The sequence below is a fragment of the Lonchura striata genome, chromosome 15 (genome assembly GCF_050655825.1).
Source record: "Lonchura striata isolate lonStrDom1 chromosome 15, ASM5065582v1, whole genome shotgun sequence".
Lineage (NCBI taxonomy): Eukaryota > Metazoa > Chordata > Aves > Passeriformes > Estrildidae > Lonchura > Lonchura striata.
Genome location: NC_140717.1, coordinates 7,962,745 through 7,985,845, shown reverse-complemented (window position 1 = coordinate 7,985,845; position 23,101 = coordinate 7,962,745). Strand labels below are relative to the sequence as shown.

At 40.6% G+C, this 23,101-nt stretch overlaps 1 protein-coding gene across 2 annotated transcripts in view; it reads left to right on the top strand.

Moving 5' to 3' along the window:
- Window positions 1-23,101, top strand: part of MED13L (mediator complex subunit 13L) — a 168,633-nt gene that overhangs the window by 67,611 nt on the left and 77,921 nt on the right. The window contains exons 1-3 of one of the 2 annotated variants that reach the window (XM_085593087.1): window positions 12,608-12,651; window positions 13,577-13,659; window positions 16,975-17,058. In XM_085593087.1, the coding sequence (XP_085449213.1) occupies window positions 16,982-17,058 (77 nt within the window). In that variant the 5' untranslated portion in view covers window positions 12,608-12,651; window positions 13,577-13,659; window positions 16,975-16,981. Of the gene's footprint in view, window positions 1-12,566; window positions 12,652-13,576; window positions 13,660-16,974; window positions 17,059-23,101 lie in introns of those variants that run through there. The other variant, XM_021549848.3, reaches the window with a different exon arrangement.

The window sequence follows — 23,101 nt, the reverse complement described above, 5'->3', positions numbered from 1 at the left end:
AGCATGTCTTTTGATGAGTATTCCTCCTCCCCTAAATGGGTGAGGTCGTAGGAGCAAAAGGTATTTAATGAATTATGATGGAGAGTTAAGGGTGAGAGACTTGAAGGAACAGGTTAAGACTCCTAATTAGATGGAATATGGAAGTGGAAGCCACAGACAAGACCAGGGAAGATACTCTTGGGCTGTTAAAATGAAATCTGTTCTGTTGTCTGAACTGTGGGAGTGTGGGATGCTCTATTTCAATGGAAGGGTGTGGATCTATCCCATTCCATGTGCAACTCAAGGCAGTTTGGAGATGGGAGGAATACCTCTCCACTGTAAGTGGATGACTTCCTCACTGTTGAATGGGTAGACTTTGAAGTGCCACAAAACCCCAGAAATTAAGGCCAGGTGTGAGGTGCTTTATTTTCCCTGTTGGAGCTGCCAAAAGAAATGCTCAGGAGCTGAGGAGTGCCTGGGTTTCCTGGCACAGTGGTCTGGAGAGGGTCAGACAGCACCAGGATTCTCCTTGGCCAACTGCTGCCCCAGCTCTGGGTGCCTGTTGGGTGACAGTGGAAGGGAGTGGGATGTGTTTATCCCTATTCCCAGGCAGTTATTCCTTGGCAGGTCAGCAGCTCTGGGCAGGCAGAGGTGCCCATTCATACCCCACTTGCTGTATGTCTTTTGACTTAGTTAAATCCACTCCCAGCAAAGCTAAGCTGTTTGGGAAAAAGATTAAACCAGATAGTTTGACTAATTGAAAATGAGGGAAATCCTCTGTTACTGTGAACACTGGGTGTGCTTTGTACTGTGTTCTGCTTTTCTCTAAGCTAAATAATTCTTTTCTCTATGTGTATATCTACAGATAAAGTAGATTAATTTATTGTAATCTTAGCTGCGGTTTTAATAAGGCAAAGGAACATTTTGTTACTGTTGATTCCTGGAGTCCTCGGGGAGGAAAAACTTCAGGAATACTTGCTGGTAATAATTTTTAAGGGCAGCCCACAACCCTGTTTTTTTGAAAATTAAGTACTTCCAATAGCCCATATGCCATGAATAGAATTGGTCAGTCAAAAAGTATCTGGAGTGAAAGGAAAAGCAGGGACAAGGCATGTTGGCATTGCTGGGATGGTTGGCCACTGCCTGATAATTTAAAATAGAGTTAAGAAACTGATGTTTCCAACAGAAAAATATATTTCCAACCAAAGTGAAAAGCTGAATTTCAGAAGTGTTTTTCCATCTGTTGCTGAAGAGGTCCCACTGTGCAGGTAACAGTCCAGTAAAAAATTCAATAGGGAATTTGGAATCTTTTCAATAGGGAATTTGGAAGCACTTACGTAGAGAAACATTCAACAGCACTAAATTAAAATACACATTTATGTGACTCTTTTTTCTTTGTCATTTGTACAACAGTTGCTTATTCTTAAATATCCTTGGTTAGATGAGTTCTTATTCTTTTCCTGCTTCCAAGCCCTTTCATTTTGTTTTTGCAATGAAGATGTAACAATTTATGACATCACATTAATATCCATGGCAACAGCCTGTAAAGTGAACAACATATTGCATTTGCATTGCAGAACCAGCAGTGAGGGAGATGGCTCCTGCTGAAATATGGATATGGGAAAGAACTCCAGCAGTGAGCACAGGGGATGCCTCAGAAGGAGAATTCTTTTGTAGTGGTCAAATGTGGTCAGTTGGCTCAAATTTTATAAAAGTGATCTTTAGAAGGAGTCCCAAGTGCAGAAGGATCAGAAGTTGCAGTACTTTTTTTGATCGAATAGAAAGTTAAACCACAACTTTCTATTTCTGTGTTTTCCTCTGGGAGCCTGCTCATCCCCAAGGGAATCCTGCTCAATTGGGCTCTTGTTTGCAGTAACACTCAAAGGAGAGATCTAACACAGCAGGTCTGGCTTTAAATTTATAATTGCTGTATGTATGTTCAGCCTTAAAGATCATGAGAAAAGCCGAGTACTTGGTAGTCTCAGTCTGTAAAATCTTGTAGTTGAATTTATTACTGTGTGGAATTCCAATGACTCCTCTATTTCAGAACAGCTTTCAAGTCCTCAGTAATTTGCTTTTTCCATTCCTAGTGCCATGTTGCGTCTTCCTCATTATTTTTCCTCTGTAATACCTTCTGTTTATAAACAGGAGTAAATAAACATGTTATTATAAATAAGAATGTGCTGCTGAAGAAATTTTTTTTCTGTCCCCATCTGAAGGAGCATCTGCAGTAGTCCCTGCTTAGAAAGGCAGGGGTGGGGAGGCAGAGTTGTTTCCTACACTGAGCTTTTGCTGTTTGGGGCAAGTATCTGTTCAGCCAGCAGAACTAATGGACATCAGAATTTTCAGGGATCTTCCAGAGCCTTTCCCGAGGGATCACACATTTGATCAGATTATTTTTCAAAGAAGTTTCTTTGCTTTCAAAGTTGTTTCATATAGAGGGTTTTATTTTAAAAGGAGTACTTACACTGTTCCCACTCAAACCTGCTCTCTCCTAATATGTTTATTATTGCACGTGGTCGATTTTTTCTCTCTCAAAGTTTTATTTTTAGCCTGTGTGATCTTGGATCCTTTCCTTAATCGAAAAAGCAGCCCCTGGGTGAAGAGCCCAGACCGGGTCCCAGCCAGCTCCCTCTGCTGGCTTCCTCAAAGGACAAAAATAAATTTAAAAACCTGCTTGAAAACCTGCTTGCCATTCTGATGCCTCCAGTTCAGGCCCTTCGCTGGCGGAGCTCAGCACAAAACTGTTATTTTGCTTCTGCTTCTGTTCAAGTAGCAGCAAACTCCAGTAAACATTTGCTTACAGAAGAGCACAAAGAATTTTGGCATGTTTTATGGGGAGTAAAGAACAAACAAAATGACAAAAAAATATGCTTGTTTTATCTTTGAAGTCTGTTCTGCGTTTTTATTCTGTGCCTGTGGTTTTGAAAGGCTCCTGGCCTCTCCAAAAAGATGCAGATATGAGTGGAAAGGTTCTCACTGGCACATTTATAAAAAGATACGTCATTTACGCTGTTCTTCTTAACTTACGATGCATTTTCAGTTTTTTCAAATTATTTCCAAAAATGGTTGCAAAACTAGGAGTATTTTCTTTTGAAAATATTTTTTCCAAGTGTTTTATTTACAAGCATCAAGTCTGACCATAACCATTTTTGCACTGATGTTGGTTATTGTGCAAGCCTCACCCTCTGTTTCTGAAGTATATAAAACTTGTAGGCTAAAATTTATTTTCTAATTGATAAAAATCACAAGCTGAAAGTCATATATGAGAAGACCTACAGGATCATGTTATGGTTTGGATTGGAAGGCACCTTTGCTTAATTTTACTACTCAAAAAACCTGCCAGCAATATTAAATTTGGGTTTGCCTGCTGCTAACCCTTACTTTTGTATTTTTGGGGATTGTTAGTTGGGGTTTGGGTTTTTTGTGTCCCTCAGCTTTTGCTGCAGCAAGGTTTTAAGTACACAAATTGAAAAGTAAATTTTGTTGATTATTCCTGTAAAATATAGCAAATTCCAGCAGGGAGGTAGGAAAACAAGTAGTAAAATAAGCTTTAAAACATTAAAGTATGTATAACCTATAAAAAATATATTTATTCACATCTTTTCCACACATCGCAACAGTAACATGAAGAGGACTAATCTAATATGTTCCATGTATAATGGAATTAATGTTGCAGTTCACACGTACAACCTTTGGCTATTTTGTGTGGGGAACATGATGTGTATTTAACACCGGAAACTGCTCTAAAAATATTTCCTGTATCCCTTACTTAAATCCAAATCTTGTTTTCTCACAATATAGTATTACAAGTAAGTTAAGGAAAATAAGATTTGCTAATGAAAGTTGTTATTTCTATAACCATTAGGTTGGGGGAAAAAATAGAAGAGAATAGGAGCCTGGGGGCTGCAAGTAGTGATACAGGACCAAAAGCAAATGTGAACTGCAGAAAAAGAAGCACAATACTTAATTTTTATGCAGAAGGGTAAAGTTAAATTTGAACTGATGGAATCCCAAATGTTGACTTGGTTAAGTCAGCATACGGCTGAGGTGGAAATACCACCAGTTCTTGTTCTGCAGAGCAGAGGCCAGCTGGGTGGAAGCAGAGCTCCGGGGGCCTGGGGAGACCGGGCACGTTACACCCGGGATTCCTCCGTCTCCGTGGATGTGTTGGAGATCTCGTCTTTCCTCCAGCTGTCATCCTAACATATCGATTAAAGCTGTGGCACGCAGCAGTCGTGGAGCAGCGAGGACTTCTGCCCGCGCTGCCTTGCTGCGGGGTGAGGATGGGGCCGGTTCGCTGGCCGCGGCCCTCGGGCCGGGGCCGCGCTGCCCTCCCTGGACGGCGGCGGGAAGCGGCGCCGTGGCGGCCACTGCGGACAGGGACTCGGGCACGGCGGCGGCTCGTGTCCGTGTCCCCTCGGGCACGGCGGTGACTCCTGTCCGTGTCCCCTCGGGCACGGCAGCGACTCGTGTCCGTGTCCCCTTTGGGCACGGCGGTGAATCCTGTCCATGTCCCCTTTGGGCACGGCGGTGAATCCTGTCCATGTCCCCTTTGGGCACGGCTGTGACTCGTGTCCATGTCCCCTCGGGCACGGCGGTGACTCCTGTCCATGTCCCTTTGGGCACGGCAGTGAATCCTGTCCATGTCCCCTTTGGGCACGGCGGTGAATCCTGTCCATGTCCCCTTTGGGCACGGCTGTGACTCGTGTCCATGTCCCCTCGGGCACGGCAGTGAATCCTGTCCATGTCCCCTTTGGGCACGGCAGTGAATCCTGTCCGTGTCCCCTCGGGCACGGCTGTGACTCGTGTCCGTGTCCCCTCGGGCACGGCAGCGGCTCCTGTCCATGTCCCTTTGGGCACGGCAGTGACTCGTGTCCGTGTCCCTTTGGGCACGGCAGTGAATCCTGTCCATGTCCCCTCGGGCACGGCTGTGACTCGTGTCCATGTCCCCTCGGGCACGGCAGTGAATCCTGTCTGTGTCCCCTTTGGGCACAGCGGTGAATCCTGTCCATGTCCCTTTGGGCATGGCGGTGAATCCTTTCCATGTCCCCTTGGGCACGGCAGCGGCTCCTGTCCATGTCCCCTTGGCCGGGGGAAGCTCCTGGGATCGCCCTGTGGATGCGGGGGTGGATCGCCGGGAGGCACGGCCGGAGGGCGGGGTGGGATTGGGGCCGGGGCTGCAGACCGGAGCGGAGTCGCCCGTGTGGAGCCGTGCGGGCGCTCCTGAGGCGAAGCCGTGTGGAAGGGCAGGGGGAGCTCAGCCCGGTGCCGCGCTCCGAACCGCGCTGTGCCCCAGCGGTGACGTCCTGCATACTTGGGAAGTGAGGGAAGGCTCCGGCTTCCTTTCGCTTTCCAAGTAGGGATTAATAGGAACGGCGTTTTTCCTCAGAACAAGCCCTGTGTTACTCGGGGATGGCTGAGCTCCTCTGATTTCTCTGGAGAGACTCGCTGCCCTGGTACATTCCGTTACCTCCAGGAGAGCTCTGGGAACAGAGAATGCAGTCAGTGTCCCATCAGTGCTAGTAAACAGCAGTTGTGTTTACAGAGGAAAAATACAAGTCCTCCTCATCGCATTGATGGTGCTGAGGAAGGTCTCCCTGCTGCACAGCCACTGCAGGAATTCCATATTCTTTGAACCTGGGGAGATCAAAAGGCAGAAGTGGGGGTTGCAGCTGATGTCTGGAATTGAGGGTCACATTGGCTGTAAGGCCCAGGTCGTCACTGGAAATGGAAATTAAGAAAATTTAGGCGATTTGGAAGGGGAAAGGAAATAACAAATCAAGTTTGGAGAGTACAGGCTGTTTCTGGGATTAGGAAAGCATATTATACTTTTGAAAACTGTATTTACCTTCAAAGTTTTTTAGGTTGCTTTTATGTTCTTCTTCTGCCTTTAATGTCTTTATTCCAAAGAGTTGAAGATGTAATGGAAAATGAAAAGTTCAGAAATGTGAGAGGAAATTCTAGAAACTCCAAGGAGTAAAGTTAAGAAAATACTTATTTTCTACTGGCATTCTTAGCCTGGTACATTTTAGGAAATGATGGTGAGAATCTCTCCAAACCCTTAGTGCCTTGTCATTATGGTCAAGTTATGCTTTTCATTTATAGGAAATACCTCTGCAAAGAAATATAAAGCTGCTTGGAAATAAGACTGCTTAACACAAACACATGGTAGGACAAATGAAGCAGCGTAAATCAGGGATTGGAGGGATTTTCTGGCATGTGAGAGCAGGTTTCCCATTGCACACAATGCTTTGCTTTGGGAAGCTGTGTAAACCACATAAAATTGTGCCTTATTTCTGTTCCTTTTACTCTTTCTGGTGATTATAGAAAGCATTCAAAACAAAAACCACACGGCAAATCCATGGTTTGATTTGGAATCTGTCCTGTCTCAGGAGCGAGCAGCTCAGCTCTCTGCACAGCTTATCTGCATTCCTACAGAGAGAGGAGACTCGAGCTGTAATTGCAAAGAAATGCTCGTTCTGATTTCATAGATAATAATTTTGGTTAACCAAGCTGCTGAGAAACCTTCCCTGTGAAGATCTGGCTGTGACGTGCTCCGGTGAAAGGCAGGAGAGGCCGTGAGGGAGCTCAGGAATGTGAGTGTGTGGGCCAGGGAGAGGATGTAACATTTAATGTATATTTTATAAGAAACAACTCTATACCTACTGGGATTGAGGAAGCGATAAAAGTATTACTTTAAGTAGTGCTAACACAATCTAAGTGCAGATAGTTACCTACCATCTGTTTTTCAATAAATAGCTATTATGCTAATTTCTGTTTCAATGCGCAACAATTAAAGCCTCGGAGTATTCCTGTGATATTCAACAGCTGTTGCCTTTGAAGGTTTTATTTATCCTTCTGAAGTGCAACAATTTTAGTTTCATAGTCAACTCTTCTTGCAAGTGTTGGTTTTTATATCGAAAATTGCGGTGCATTGAGATGCAAACTCGGGCCGTGCCTGAGCAGCAATCTCCAGCCATGGTCTCCATTAATATTCTGATTTTCCTGGAAGCTGTTAAGGATGCCTTGGGAGGACATGTATTGGAAATGCTTCTGTGCATGTCCAGTGAATATTCCCTGTATTTAAAAATAGGAGAACACAAATGAATCATTCTGGGGAGCATTTGCACTGTTTTGGTTCATTTTGTGATGAGCTGACTTGGGAAAGGAAGCCAAGATGGATTCTCAGGCCTGTACGAGTGAGCAGCACAATTTCCCTACGATCATAACCAGCACAAGGAAATTAGATCTCTAAGTGGGTTGAATCTGATTTAGTAATAAGTCAATTTAATCACTAATGACTTCAAACGCAGATTTTACAAGGTGATCAATGGCAGTATAGCAATGATCGATCAATGGCGTTGTCTTTAATTGGGTTTTTATGGGTATAATATAGTTTTTCAGAATTAATGTACCATTGCATTGTGTTGTTACTCTCTTAACTCAATTTTTTAGGAGAAATGATGCTTCAAAATGCTTGTTGGTTTTTGAAATATTGTTTTAAGGGTACGTTAATAAAAATAAAGATGAAAAATTAAATGCTCGCTTTTAGTAATTTTTATGTCTGATTTTGTTGGAGTTGTTTAGCCATGTGTTTTTAAAACATTTAAAAAACCCTACATACTTCATATTTCATGGCAGTGAGGAGGCAAAATATCAAAGACTGGGAAGGAGCATGTGCTGCTCAGAACGTGAATCTTGAGGAGCTGAGTAAGTCCCTGTCCTCAGCAGTTTGACATAGTAATCTTCCCTGGAAGTAATCTCCTTGTCCCATGTGTCCTGCTTTAATCTATCAGTATTTCTGCAGTGTGCAGCAAGAAATTGATTTTCAGTAATTTTAATGGCTGAATAACTGGTGCTGTCCCAGAGTGTTTTTTCATATTTGCAGTGGCCAATGTGGTAACTGAGGGCAGTGTTCTGGATAATGGGTTTCATTAGCTCTGATGCCTGAGGTAAAAAAGCAGTAGGTGGGAATAAAGCCTTGTTTTTGATGTCTAGACGTTCATTTCAGCTGTTGCTGCAATATGATACATTAAAAGGAAATATGTAACATAGCTCTGAGGAAATATGTATTCTTTGAAACTAATTCTGCTTTTAAACTGCACAAGGCAGTGTGACCTGAATTATTAAAATGTGGGTGGCTGGATTTCTTAAAGGTATAACTGTCTCTGCAGCGCTGACACAGCCTCGACTTGCCTCCTCTCCTTCCTATATTTCTTTTAAGTAAAATATGTCAGTTTGGCCACTGAAGTAGAACAGAGATCTTATTATCTTTCCAGTATCTCTGCTGGGAGACCTAAAATTATTGAAGTATTTGCTTTGATATTTTGCTGTGACTTTTCTCCTTGAAATTTTTATAATGGATTTTTTTTTTTTTTGAGAACATGGCTAGCTTCATGAAAATTGTTGGACGCTTTGAAGACCTTAATATCTCTGACTTGAAAATAAAAAAAGATCCAAGCCAAGTAATTGCTCATTAATGTATGTTTAAATTATAAATTTCCCATGTAAGTCTAAATTATTGTAGTTGCCTTTCATTCTTTTAACATCTCATCTTCAACAATAAACATAAAAATCAACACAAACATTTTATTCATTTTTTGAACCTATGAAAACAAAATCATAACAAATGCCTAAAAACTTTATATATGAAGGCTATTGATTAATTCCAGTTCTATTTGAACACCAGCAGTGAGATTGTAGTTCCATTGTAATCCATTATAAGTGTCAGATACACGTTTTTCTTGTTTTGGATTTTCTGCTATTCTTGATAGTTTTGGGGTTTTTTTTTTTCTGAGAATCCAAATTTTTAGAGACAGAATATTAATAGACTTAGTGGTTTATTGTGGGAGATGATTTCATAAAAAAAAAAATACAAAAAACTTAACTACAGGAAAGCAGTTGCTTCTTTTGGTGAGAAATGATGTGGTGAAGTTCTCCCTCTGTTGCAGGGCAGTGAGGAGGGGATGGAGCTGCCTATTAAAGTAAAAGCTTCTCCCAGGTGTCATCCTTTTCCAGAGTGTACAGAAGCTTGAATAGGGTAGTTAACATACACAGAAATACATGTTTCTACCCAGAGCTCTAGCTACATGTGTGCATAAACCTGTCCCAGTGGAGGAGCAGTCACCTAGCAGATCACTGGTGAGAAGGAGCCTGGGCTCCTGGAAGTCACCCAGCCTGACACCTGCCCAGGATGGGATTGCTGCAGACAGGGATCACATTAGCCATGGCTTTGTCTCCCCCATGGCCTGGCAAGGAGTGACCCACAGTTTGTCCCCTCTGCTTTGCTGCCTCTCCAAATTCTTGTCCGCTGCTCTGACTTCCGTGGAGGAAAATTGTGCTCTGTTGTGCTTTCTCTCACTAAACATTCCATCTGTCCTTGATTGTTCCCCTAGAAGTTCTCTGTTTTGAAAGATGCCTTTCACACCTGTTGTTCAGTGTTGCATTTGTTGGGTCTAAAGAGAAATATTTCAACTGAAGTAACAGAAATGCCTCCAGGACAGGCCAGAGGTGTTCCCAAGTTTTGGAACCTGCACAGCACCTGTGTTTTGCTGGCTGTGCCTGGAAATGCTATCAGGAGCATGGGAAAGCTGAGAGGGGCTGGAGCTGAACTTTTTGAGTGTTAAAAGCATTAGAAATCATCATGCAGACAGACAGAGACTATTTCCTAGGCTTCAATTTGCTATAAGGAATTTAAAATACTCTTCAACATCCAAAATCTAGTTAAATAATAAGTGTCAGGAACTTTGGAATTTACAGGGATATTGTAATTTTTAGTGTTTTGTCAAGCTTTTTTATTGGTCACCATATGCCTTCTGAAATTGTAACTTGCACAAGTAATTTCAAGACTTTTCTTGAGGAATCTGGATCAGGGAGCCAAAGAGCAGAGAGGAAGTGAAATGCTGCACTTCTGATTTTTCCTCTTCATTTTTATGGCATCAGACATATGTATATGCTCTTAATTGTAATATGTATTTTTTTAGTAGGATAAAGAAGCATTAGAGATAATTACAGTAAGTATAGTGCTCTAATATATCTGGGAATTAAAGGCATTATTTATTATAGGAAAATGGTTATGGCAATGTCTTATGATATACTTAGAGTTAAATTTAATAGGGAAGTAATTTTATTTCCATTTAATATATCATTTATGTGAATTCTGTGTACTAAGAAAGGCAGTTTGGGAAATTACAATACTGAGGGTTGATACCATTCGAGATTTTCCCCTTTACCCTGTCCCACTCCACTGCTGCTCCTCAGCCAGTCTGACCTCATGGCACACTTGACCCTTGGGACTTGGCTGCAAGGTTAACGTTGCTTTTCCCTGCTTTTCTTAGGATTTTGGACACCCTCTTCTCAACCATTCCCTCTGCTGAGTGCAGGACAGCCATGGATGCAGCTGTGGTGGTGGGAAGGGAGGGGGAGTGCTGCCAGTTTCCATTCCCTCATCCAGTCCCTCCTGCTGTGATGTGTAGTGCTTTCATGTCTGGGATTGTGGAGGAATAACAGCTAGGGTAACCCGGGGAAACTGAGCTGGGAAAAAGAACACAGGTGATGTCCAAACACAAAAGAATTCTGAATTAAAATTACCCCAACTCTGCAGAATATTACATTCAGTGTAACAGTAAAGCAGCATGATCTGATCTGAATTCTTCTGAAATGGCAAAATTATACTTGCAGAAAATAGTTCTGAGAGATGCTATAAGCTGTGATAGGGTCCTGTTAGTCTGCTGTGTATACCTGAGAGCAGGTAGGGAGTTAGAATTGAGAACTTCAGAAGTAGTGGGAACTTTCCTGTAAAATCAGATTTGATTCTTGTCTCCCCTGTTTTGCATCAAGTTCCTAAAGCAGGGGCAGTACTGGCAGTACAGCCTAGGATAGGGTGAAACTGCACAAGAACTCACTGCTGGGTAAGAGTGAATTTATTTTGACTTTTACAGGTTCTGTCAACTTCATGATGTTGTCCAAAAATTTGACTTTTTAATTAAAATACTGAATTGTCATACAGGTGTGATCTCTCATAGTGTAACTAATATGTAGCTTTTCATATATTTGAGAATTATGAATTTTTAAGTGCAAGACTCGACCTGTCTTGCAGCTTCTGGGGCTTCAGTAGTTTGAGCCGTTGAGAATTTATCCATCAATAATTCTTACCATGCACGGGTGTTTTAAGTGCCTTAAGCACAGTGTTTTACCCATGAAAGCCGAGGCCATGCAGAGTTCTGTGCAGTAAATAGCCATGGCCCATTACATCCTCGGTGTCAGGGAGGCTTGCAGGCACTAAAGGCTGCAGTGGTTTCTGAGGAAAAGCTCCGCGGCTGCTGCTTGTGCCCAGGGGCACCGGTCTGTGTCTCCACCCTCCCGGCAAGTCCTGTGCTGTCCCATAAGGTCATTTTAGGTACTGAAACCGGGCTTTTCCATTCTGCACAGAGAAAGAGGTTCTGTTACCGACATTAACATATCACAACATTGCACAATGCAAAAAAGATGCCTTTTATTGTCTGTGTGTGAGTTACAGCTCCTGGAGAAGCAGCAGAACAGTGGCTCGAGGCTTTGGAGGCTGCTGACAATACTACTATTTTCCGTGGAGCACTAACTCGTTAGAAGCTTGCCTTTAAACATGGTTGTAAACTATTCTGAGATAATCATCTCTGTGCGATAGACGCGCTGCTGGGAGGTCTCGTCCTGCAAATTGGCCAGGGACGGGTGTGAAGTATTCATTGCTTTTAAGGTGCAGTAGAATTTTATGTTTGCACTTTTAAAGATCTGCCGACTACTCCTGTGAAATTGAAATGACAGAACTCAGACAATTAACAAATTCTTACTCCTTGAAAAAGTAGTTTTATCGTCTGTTTTCACTCTGCGTCTTCTGGCTGAGTAAGATTTAGAATCTGGTACAGGCATACCAGAAATAGTGCTACTCCTGGTTGTTTTAGCACCTAAAAGCCATGAGTAAGGACAGCAGATATTTCTGAGAGTTGTCTGTCCTTCAGGTGTCTAATTCAGGCTGCTCTCTACTATGAGAGATAATTAGACTTACTTTTTTAAACTCTGAAATTTCTGCAGTTCAGCACTGAGTGTACAGTTTTTATTTTGGCATAAAATCTGCTGTGTATTGCTAAAACTGCAATAGTTGAAGGCAGTACAGTGGAGGAATTGCACTTGAGTGTGACAGCGAGTGGTTCAGGGGAGTTGTTTCATGTTGTTTCAGTTATGTAAATTGATTTTACACCTTTAATGATTCACTTTGTTTCTTGATTGTCGGCATCTGTGGTTAAGTTTTAAAGGATCTCTCAGCAGTGGTGGCAAAGAATGATCGTGCATTCCTCACCCCTGTACTTCAATACGGAATGCTACAAACAAATGGGTTTGCTTTTATGCTTTTGTGTTTGGGTTTTTGTTTTTTTAATTCAAAGGCTGCGTCTTCGGCAAGCAAAGATTAAAGCTGCTTGGGTGATATAGGTAATAGTTGAAATAGTTTAATGAAACGTTTTACTTTGAAAACTAAAGCTGTTGAAGATATGTTTTGGATAAATGTTTGTATTTCCCTATTCTGAGCATATTGACATTTTGTGTTTTTGTAGTGGTGGAAGAAGGATTCTGGGAGAACGGACTTTCCTATGAGTGTAGGACCCTGCTCTTCAAAGCAATTCATAATCTTCTGGAAAGGTAAGAAAAACTCCAGTGCTCTCACATATTTATTTTTGATACTTAAAATCATACAGGATACCTACAGAGCAATTATATTATTATGGATATTAAACTACATTTTTTTAGAGTTAGGCCTTGAATCCAAGAGAACAGGACGGAGGTCTCTTAAGTCATTGACTCTGGTAATTTATCATAAAATGCCGTGCAAACGAATTAAACACTCATAAAAACAATAATGTTGCCACATATTTCTGCTCGGATCTTTGCTAAGGAGCTGTTTTAAAAGCAAAGAAGTAGGAGTTTTCACCTTCTGGAAGTGCCTAGAGAGTGTAATTGTATCTGACCTTCAGTGCCTTGATGAGGTTAAATGATACACATCTTAAAAGCTCTTAACTCTCTTCTCTCAATTATCCTAGTCACGTGAATGTTAAAATTTGACTACATTTGTGCACAGTACTCAAATATTCAGGGTGAAGCTTAACAGTTCCTGGCTCTGATGAACCACACATATATATATATAAAACTTGACTGCAGAGTTATTCTGTTATTAGTTAATAGGCTTATGCCCTTTTTCTTCTTAAACCAGCTATCACCTTTTAAGATTACTGAAGATTATCTTGTTCTCCAGGCCCATTGAGTGGGACATGGCATCTTGGGCTATATAATTTTATTCTTTCTGTTTCTGCAGCTCTTCAGGTCATCATCACCTTCCTGTATTGCATCTTAGTTCTTACAAATTTGGATATCTTCTTAGAATTAAATGTCATTAGACTATTCCCACTTTCTCTGAGGTTATAATAATAATAATAACAACAACTACATGCACCTTTGTGTTGCAGTAATTTTGTAGAATGCAGCCTTGGATATTTTTTCTTTCAGAAAATAAGCAAATGGAAAACACTTTCATCTTGTCTCATTTAGCATCCTGTTTGCTTTGATGTAGATTTACTGGTAATGAGGTTTGCATTATGTTCCTGAGGCTGTGTTTCCATGGGGTGACCGACTTACCTGTGTGCATATCCCCAGGTACAAGGATTAGTTGTTGTATTCCCTGTTTTCTATCCCATCAGTCTCTTTAGGGGATTTTTATAAAAGTTGTAGGCTACTTCGAATGAATAAAAATATAAAAATTAAATTCCAAGTCTAGGATGTTCATTAGTTCTTTTGTAGCTTTATAATATAAAAGGAAAAATTAATTTGATATGTGTTTATTAATCTGTGGTACCCAGCCAGCTGACTTTTAAGTGTAAAGTAGCTAATTTTATTATTTGGACCTCTTTAAACTTCTGAAATAAATTTAATTTTTTTTTAATATATAACTTAATTGAAATAGGTTAGCAGAGTCAGCAGAACTGTTCTGTCCAGCTGTGACTGGAAAGTCTTTTTCTTCCAGCAGTAGTCAGCGAACACACCTCAGGTCATATCCTGATAAACTGGAAAAATTAATGTAATGATAAGCTGATGTGATTAATGTTGTGATAAGATGATGTGATTAATGTTGTGATAAGCTGATATGATTAACGTTGTGATAAGATGATGTGATTAATGTTATGATAAGCTGATATGATTCATGTCGTGAGAAGCTGATACAGGTCCTGCTGCAGTCCCAGCATCTTCTGGGACATGAGCATCTTCTCGCTGCTCTGCTGACTACGTATTTTACACTTTAATAGTTGAATTTAATTCAAGTTATTCACTTTTTTTTTAAATTGGTCTGCTGTACCAAATCGGAACTTAACATAATACTTTATTTAAAGTAATAGCAACACGTGTTCAGGCTTTATTAAATAGCACTTTAAACTTTAAAGTCCTATTTTACCCGGTGTTTAGGAAAAGCCCCATTAATAAAGAAGAAGGCTCGAATCCGTTTCTGGCCCGTCAGTGCCGGGGTGGTGCCGGCGGATTTGTAGGGTTTGGGGTTTATTTCGTGTTTATTTTGCTGGAGGCTGAGGGGGATCGGCCGCAGCGGGAAGGAAATGGCGGAGGAGGAGCCGTGAGGGGGGCGCGGCCCCTCCTGGAGGAGCCCGAGGGACCTTTTACCTGACCCTGGCAAAGGCGTGAAAAAGGGCCTTTACACTACTGATTGTGGGATTTTTCGATTATTTTTTTCCCCCTCCTCCCTCCTTCTCCCTCCACGCACCCACCCACCCCCCACTCCCCCAATGCTTAGTTTTTGTTAATTGGCAGTATAGAAAACATTATGAGATTTGAGGGATGAGTACTGAAAGTATTACGGTGTCATTTCGTAACGATTGCTGTGCCCTTGGCAGGTTATTTTTTCATGGAAAAAATCAGAAATACAGGAGGTCAGGCGTAAGTGAAGTGCTGGAACAGCTGCACTGCTGCGGGAGGGATTGCCCAGCCCTGAGGAGGGAGAGAAGCCAGGACCTGCGGGGTGTTTCATGTCCTTATATCATCAACTAACTGTTTTTTATGACCATATATTGGGGTTTTTTTGTTTGTTTTTGTTGGGGGTTTTTTTATTTTATCTCTTTTTTTTTTTTTTTTTTTTTTTTTGGTCACAGGTCCATTGTTACAGCTCACTGTAAGACTAGTTACCTTTAGTGCTTATACAGCAAAAACAACCATACTATTGTTACCTGTCCACCCAGCCGCATCTGAGATCCGCACTGCTGCAGGCATGCCTCTGATTTTATATAGGATTATTCCTTAAATAACCCGTGATTTAGTTTAGCGTGGAGGGTTGACTGATTTTTAAGGACAAATCTTCCCATGAAGACTTTTTTCCTAGGAAAGCAGCATTAGCTTGAGGCAGTTAAACCTGCTGTGGTGAGACACAGAGATATGGCATTGAAGTGTGTGTGATGGGAAGAGTTTATTACAGTTTTTTGCTACTACAGATTATTTTCTTTAGGGATCTGATGTAAACTTCACAGACTTCCTTTTGTTTGTATAAAACATGCTGCCTCTGACAGACTCTCTGATAGCAAATATTTCCTAGGGAAATAGCTGCTGAAGCTTTCCCCCCCCCCTCTACCAATGTCTTTAGATCTTTGCTGCCTTAGCTTTCATACGCAGTTTAAGATATTGGTTATTCAACTGAAACAGATTTTTTTTTAGCTTTAGAAAGTCCTGCCAAGTTTATGCAGAAAAATTAGGAGCATATTAGTATTTACGTTGTCAGTCGTCCATTTCCTGTGTCTTCTAGGTATGCTTTTGAAGTGTAGATCACACGGCTTTTTTGAACCTTGCAGAAAGTACTTGCCCAGAAAGTTTCATGTGATTTTTAGGGTTTTTTTCTCCTTTGTTTTGGCTAATCTCTAGCAGCTGCTATAGAAATAAACTATTGGAAAACATGGAAGAGGGGAAAAATCCAGTTCTTTCATTTAAATAAAAAATACTGAATAGATGTGAGATGTATGGGCAAGGCTTGCATATTACTTGTAATGGTGTATAAACCACTAGCAACAAATAAGCAGTTTTACAGAGTTTTTGAAGCGTATTATTTACCTTACTGAAAAATATGCCTTAATTATGAATTTCTGTGTGTGGTCCCTGGGGCAGCTTGTTTGAGTATATGTTTAATGTATGAGGCATACTCATGGTTGGCAAATTGCTCCTGTGATTCATCTGCACAGGTGGACCTAGAAGGGCACCAAGCACTCCCTACCTTGTCCATTTAAATTGCATATTGATCACTTTGAGTCCTCACTGTTGGGTTTTTTTTTTTTAAGAGCAATGTGCAGTTTCTAAAAAGAAACTGTGGACTTTCAAATGAACCACAGAAAATGGAACTTATTGCCCTAATTTTGGTGATGTGGGAGTGTATTTGATGAAGTGAGGTTTCTGACAGAAGAAGCAGTAATTATAGGAGTTTCAGCACCTGAAATCATGCTGGGGATCATTTGAAGGGAAAATGGAATCACTGTTAATATTTCCTTAATGCAATTTTCTGTCATTCCTATACTGTACAATTTACATGCCAAAAATAAGGGAATGCATATTCTTTATCACCTAAAATCTTAAAGACTGGATAGAAAAGAATCAGTACTAATGAATGGCCTTTGTTCAAGAGGAGTGTGAAAAGTAGAATGAAGGATCAGTCAGCAAAAAGAGTTGCACAGAGTGGAAGAGATTGTGGCAAAGATGAGGCGAAAATGCATGTGTGAAGTTCAGCATCAGTGACAACCTCATGACATGGGACAGGGATTTTCTATGACTGATATGGGAAAACAAAAAGTGGAACCCAAAACCTACAAATGTTTATTTCAGTCTGATTGGAATTTAGCTGCCTAATCCCTCAGAGTCACTGTCTTCAAAGACTCCTTTTAATTATGCTTTAAGATGTAACTAGTAATTGTTGCTGTAATTGTTTTCTAGATGCCTCATGGATAAAAACTTTGTAAGGATTGGGAAATGGTTCATACGGCCCTATGACAAGGATGAGAAGCCTGTTAATAAAAGGTAAGGAGATCTCTACATCAAGTCCTGCTCCTGTCAGTGTTGTGGATTGTGGGATGGTAATTGGATGCTGAATTTTGGTGGTAGTTTTCCCACTTCTTTTGCCATGTAAGAAGCAAAAACACAGACACTGTATTCACATCAGTAATACATAAAAAGCAATTAAGTAAGTTTTCAGGCCTTGTTATGATAATTTAAGATAAGAGGGCGAGGTTGGTATTTATCCATTAGCTCCACAGAAATGTCACATTTATTAATATCTTTTGAGCAGCATCTGCCTTTTCCTCTCATTATACAACAGAATTGCAGGCAGTTATAACAAATTATTTTAATTTCTGGACACAAAAACCCAACCTGACATTTTAAGCAGTAAAAAACTAGTCCATAGATTTCCTGATTTATTTTCCTTAAAGATGCCACCCTCGATACATGGCTTTCCCTGCTCAGGCAAGCTGACACATCAGACCTATAGGAGTGATTAATCTGCTTCTCCCACAGCAACACAGCCATGGAACAGGGGTAGCTGGCTCCACTGCTCGCTATTTCCTCTCGAGCTCTAAAGGTTACAGTGTTCTCAGATCTTCTGGTACTTGCATTTATAGTCATCCGCTGAACAAGTTCTGTCAAAAATAATCTGAGTTAAGCTGAAACACAGATTTTCTAACGGGAATCATTTTGACAGAACTGGGTTAGGAAGTGACTAAACATGCAGTTATGCTGGGAGATTTGAAGGTAATGAGCAGTGGAGATGAAATGGGGTGGCAACTTCTTCATCCATCCAACACAGCTGCAGTCACACAGTGTCTGATGGCAGGGTGGGGACAGGTGGAAAACATCCTGCCCATCAGACCTGTCTTTTCCTTCTCATCGTGATCTCACTGCAAGGTTTAGCTGCAGAAATGTTATAGTGCAATGCTGTAAACCATTGGCTTCCTTCTGTAGCAAACTTGGTGCAAAGCAGCTGCTTAGAAACTGCATTTGGTTTTGAGAGAATGCAAGAATTAACCATGGATTTGTCTCCTTTCTAAAACCCAAAAGTGTTAGCGCAGCTTGGAGTTACCTGTTTTGTTACTGTTTACTTTGTGGCTGTCACTGTGTGTGTGTAACCTTTGATATCACATTGATCTAATGGCAAGGAGCCATGGAAAGGTCCAGATTTTTCCATACCTGCCCCTGTCCTGGCTGTGCGTAACCACCTTTCTCCCTCGTGTTTTCCCTGCTGCTTTTCTGATCATACGAACATCAGCTTAATTTTCTGCAAGATTAATTCCCTTAAGTGACGTAAGTAGGGGTCAATTCCAGTTTCTGGAAAAGAGAGGCAGCTCCTTTCAGCAAAAGCTGTTTGTTTTATCCACGTCATTGCAGCCTGAGTGCTCAGATTAAATGTGCATGTGAGTCTCTTGCCTGTTTCTGGTGTGTATCAATTTAATAAATTAAGCATCTGATACGGTAGATGATGTCTGTCAAAACCAGCAGCAGCACTGGTGTGGGAGGTAATATCACCTTAGAATTCTGCCAGATTAGTAAATCCTGTGTCTGATTTACATACGTGTAACACCAAATCAGCCTTGCCCAGTGAGGGTTCTGTAGGGGATAATTGCATTTGTAAACAGAAGTACAGTCTGCACATACAGAAATGTGGCCTGAAAGATGTCACAAAACCTGAGTTCATGTTAAAATCTGTTTGTGTTTAAAATATTCCATATATAAATCTAACACTGAGGATTTTAGGGTCTTGATTTGAAGAAGAAGATAATGTTTGTTGTTGGTTGAGGGGGGTGTTGGTTTCTCTGTTTATTTTTGTAAAGTTCTTGTCACTATAGATCCTTTGGATATGCACCATTTCAAATTGTTTATTTAGCAATAATAATTATGCCTAAATTGAAATAGGTTTTCTGTAGTTTCAGGGTTTTTTTTGTTTTTTTTTTTTTGCTATACATATAACATTAAATTAACTAATTTTCCTGAAAGATTGCAGTAAAGATTGCAAAAATGGACAGTAAAGTCAATTGTGGACAGTAGCAACAAGTAGAAGGAGACTTTGGGGAATAATCTGTCCAGACACCTTTTATTTAATATTTTAAGCTTTCTTTCTCAGCATAGCACAAAAAGCTATCTTCACAAATTGATTCATGTTAATTCCAGATAAATTCTTTGTGAAGCTCTTGGTCTAAGCAGCAGCTTGTTCTAGATAAAGCAATAAGGAATAATTGCAGGAAAAAGAGGCCAATTGAGGGTGTTTAGGTATTTTAACATAAAACCTTAATAGCTAAAAAAGGCATTTTATAAAATATTACTTACAACTGTTATTATATAAAGTAATAGAAATAAATTGCATGTGTGTACAGTGATCAGATTGGAGTCTGGGAACTGCAAATCCCTGTTGAAAACACCTGCTCTGTTCTCCTTGAGTGTGGAAAGAGATCTGTATGGATATATCCCCCCTTGAATGGTGGAAACCAGCAGGTGTCTTTCTGCTAAAGAAATAGAACCATCTCTAAAGTCTGCTTTTCTGTTTTTTTGCTTGTGGCAGAGTTGTTCATCTCAAGTTTCCAATGTCCCGCGTTACTGACGCCATTTCTGGAATACACTGAGAAGTCCTGGGCTGGGTGTAAATGAACAGGAGTTAAAAGTCACGGGCTGCCTTTCAAGGAGTAAAGTCCTTCAGGGCCTGTGGTTTTTGTGAATGGCATTAAAGGAGAAGGATGGGAGGGCTGTGATTTCAGAATGAAGTCAAAGATGAAGTGGAGCATGGCAGTGGCCATGACCTACTTACGCTGAGATGTGAGAGGGAGGCCTAAGAACAACAGAGGGCCTGGCCTGCCTTCCCAGGCACTGCTGGGAGCTGAGTGCAGGATGAGCTTTCCTGCTCTTCCAGGAGGACTGAGGAAACAGCAGAGGGAGTTCCAGAGAGATCCCTGTGTGCTTGTGTTTTGTTTTGCTTTCAGACCAGATGCTTTTGACAGGAAATTTAGTGCAGAACTTGTGGGTTTCCTTTCCCAAGTATCTTCAGTATTATGTGTCACTTCCTAAATAATTATACACATTTATTGTCATCCTACAGCAGTGTCTAAAATAGATTTTATGCTACTGTTGGGAGATGGCAAACCTGATTATTTTTTCACACAGCTTTCTAAAGGAGATCTGTATGTTTGGAGTTCACAGAACTTGTCTGATCTGAGGCATTGGTAGTGCCTTTCACTGTATGATGAAAATTCATTCTCACAGTCTATATGGTTGGTGTTTTTTTTTTTTTTTTTTTTTTTTTTTTTTTTTTTTTAAGAAAGCACCGCAATGAAGTGTTAAACAACTTACTGAAAAGAAAAAATTATGACTGTATTTAACAATCTTTCCTGGTTCTTTTGGTGGTTGTTTTCTTAGTGTGTAGGAAATTGGCAGGGGGGAATCAGTTTGTTTTGAACTGTATGAGCAGCTTAAGTTGTTACACTGTTTTAATTAAATTCAATGTAAAGAATACATGAAAAAATAATTGTTGCTTTTTGTAGCTTAAATAATTTATGGGTCATCCCCCATCTTCTGAAAGTGTGCTGGATATTTTTAGCCTTAAGAAGAAAACTACTCCATCAGTAGAATATTGAGAATTAGAGCATGTTCCTGCTCTTGACTCGGTGAGAAGGCTGACAGGTAGGAGCAGGGTTCGGGCAGCCCCTGTGCCCTCTCTGAGCCAGCAGGGATGGGGCAGTGGCATTGCAGTCAGGCTGCAGGGACATGCAGCTCTTGGACTGCAGTTCACAAACAGGTTTCTAGCTGTCACTGTCCCACACTTGACGACCTCATGTAATGTACTGGAAGACAGAGATCTCTTGAGTTGTGAGTGCATGGGTACCTTAATAAATATCCAGAGCATTCCATGTCAGCTCTCCTCCTGTAGACATAATCCAGGAACTTTTCCCTCTGTAACACCTCAGTCAATGCATCCACAGGCAGTTTTGGTCAATAGCTGTGTTCACTTCTATGTGAGCATGAAAATTGGGCATTAATCAGTGCCATCAAAATCTGAAGACTGCAGACACTTAAAGCACTGCTGCCTCTCTCAGATCCTTGAAATCATCATTGCCTTCAATTTCTTGGGAGTAGCCATAGGACTCGTCCTAGGAATACCTCGATCAATGATGCCATAGTTGACACTGAGCATTGCTGCAAGCTGCATTTGCTTTGTGCCATGCCAGGAACTCCTGACAGTCAGGTCAGTGTCTTCATGTGAAAACATCAGGGTTGGGGTGCCCTGGAGAGGAACTGCTGTGCCAGGAGCAGCTGGGAACTAGTGGAAGCACCAGAGCACTGTGGCTGAATCCCACATAGAGCTTTGTTCCTGGCACAGATAATGTCTTCTGGCAAATGGCACTCAGGTATTTCATTACATGGTGACATAGTGCAGTAAAAGCACAGTAAAATAAGTTGAAGTGTTCTATTTAAATTTTTATGAAGCTTTGAATTCCTCAGCTGAGAAAAAGTAACTGTGCATGAGCAGTTTGCTGTGATGCAGTGAGGAGGGTTTTATTTCCTTGACTCTGAGAAAAAGAAGTCTTAAATATTATTTTTGTTCTGCACATTTGTGTACTTGTATTTTAGCCATTTTAAAAAATTCAGTAATCTGATCATATATGTGTCTTGAAAATGGTGTCTAGTGATGCCATAGTAATATATATGTACAGTATTGCCAACACCATTATAAATGAGGGAAGACTCGGCAGCAAAATAATAAAAATCAATCTGACTTAATTTTAAATGTGTTCTTATTCCTGACTCGTCAAAATAAATGTCATAGAAATATGGAGTAATAAGAAATACTGTGTATTTTCCAATAATTCTTTGTACCTCTGTAAAAATAAGCTTTTCTATTTCAGTTTAAGAGGCTTAGTTCTCAGAGAAATATTTTCATATTTTCAAGGTTTAACTTCTGAAATTTTATGTTCATCTATGCTGAGTTTCTTCTGAGGATTACTTATGATTTCAGTAAAACCATGCACCAATACCATGGTGTATTATATCTGTGGCTGGTGTTATTTTAATTGCTAATCTTGTGTTTGCTAAAGCTGAATTAACTCTTACTTGCTCTGAAATATTGTGTAGTGTACCCAATGTGATATAGTCTGCATTTGTATTGTAGCAGAAGGAATAGTTCTAAAATACAAGTGTTTTAAATAAGTGTTTTCACATGGATTTTTTAGGCAAGAGCTGCAAATATATCAAGGTGATATCACGGTGTTCTTGATATCAACATGCTTATGTTTATGGACTTTTCCAAACAGTTTAATATCATTTTATTCAAGTGTATTAATCTAATACTACTAATAAATATAACATATGTTTATGTTTTATAGGCAAACAGCAAAATATTATTAGCAGCTTAGGGTTACTTAAGGATACTATTAAGATGGTTTGGGAAAAGGCTATTAAAACAGTACCTTTTAAATAGCTATTATTTATTCTTATATATACTACTGGTCTTGGATTATTTTGTGTGTTTCTATTTCTGGAAATTTGTATGTAAAAATCTTGATAAAAAATGTTAGCATACTGTGCAGGGAAAAATAATTTTGAACTGAACATCTCAGTGTTCACATGCTTTATCACCAAAGTAACCTTCCAGACAAGCTATAAATTAAGGGATATTTGGTATTCAGTTGTCTTTTTACTGTTTTTTTTTAATTGAATAATGAAAATAATAAACCAGTATTTTCTAAAAGCCGGTAAGAACCGTGCTGGAGCAGGCTGTAAAATTTCCATTGCCTGTTTGAAATGTGTGACCCAGTTTGCAGAGGCTGTGCCCAGCTGCGCATGGGGGCGTGGGGCCGGGCTTTGTGCGGCGTCCTTCAGGAATGGAGCCGAGCGCTGCCGGCCCCAGCCTCGGGCACGGCCTTTTCATCTCCTTTCCTGGCTAGAGCTGTTAAAAACGCGGTAGCACAGCAACCCCAGGCACCGATTCTTCAGATTCCTTGCCCCTTGCCAATCAGGATAACGCCCTGGGAACAATAGAAGGGCTCCCTGCACGGGGTCATTGGTGAGATGTCACTGGAGCTGT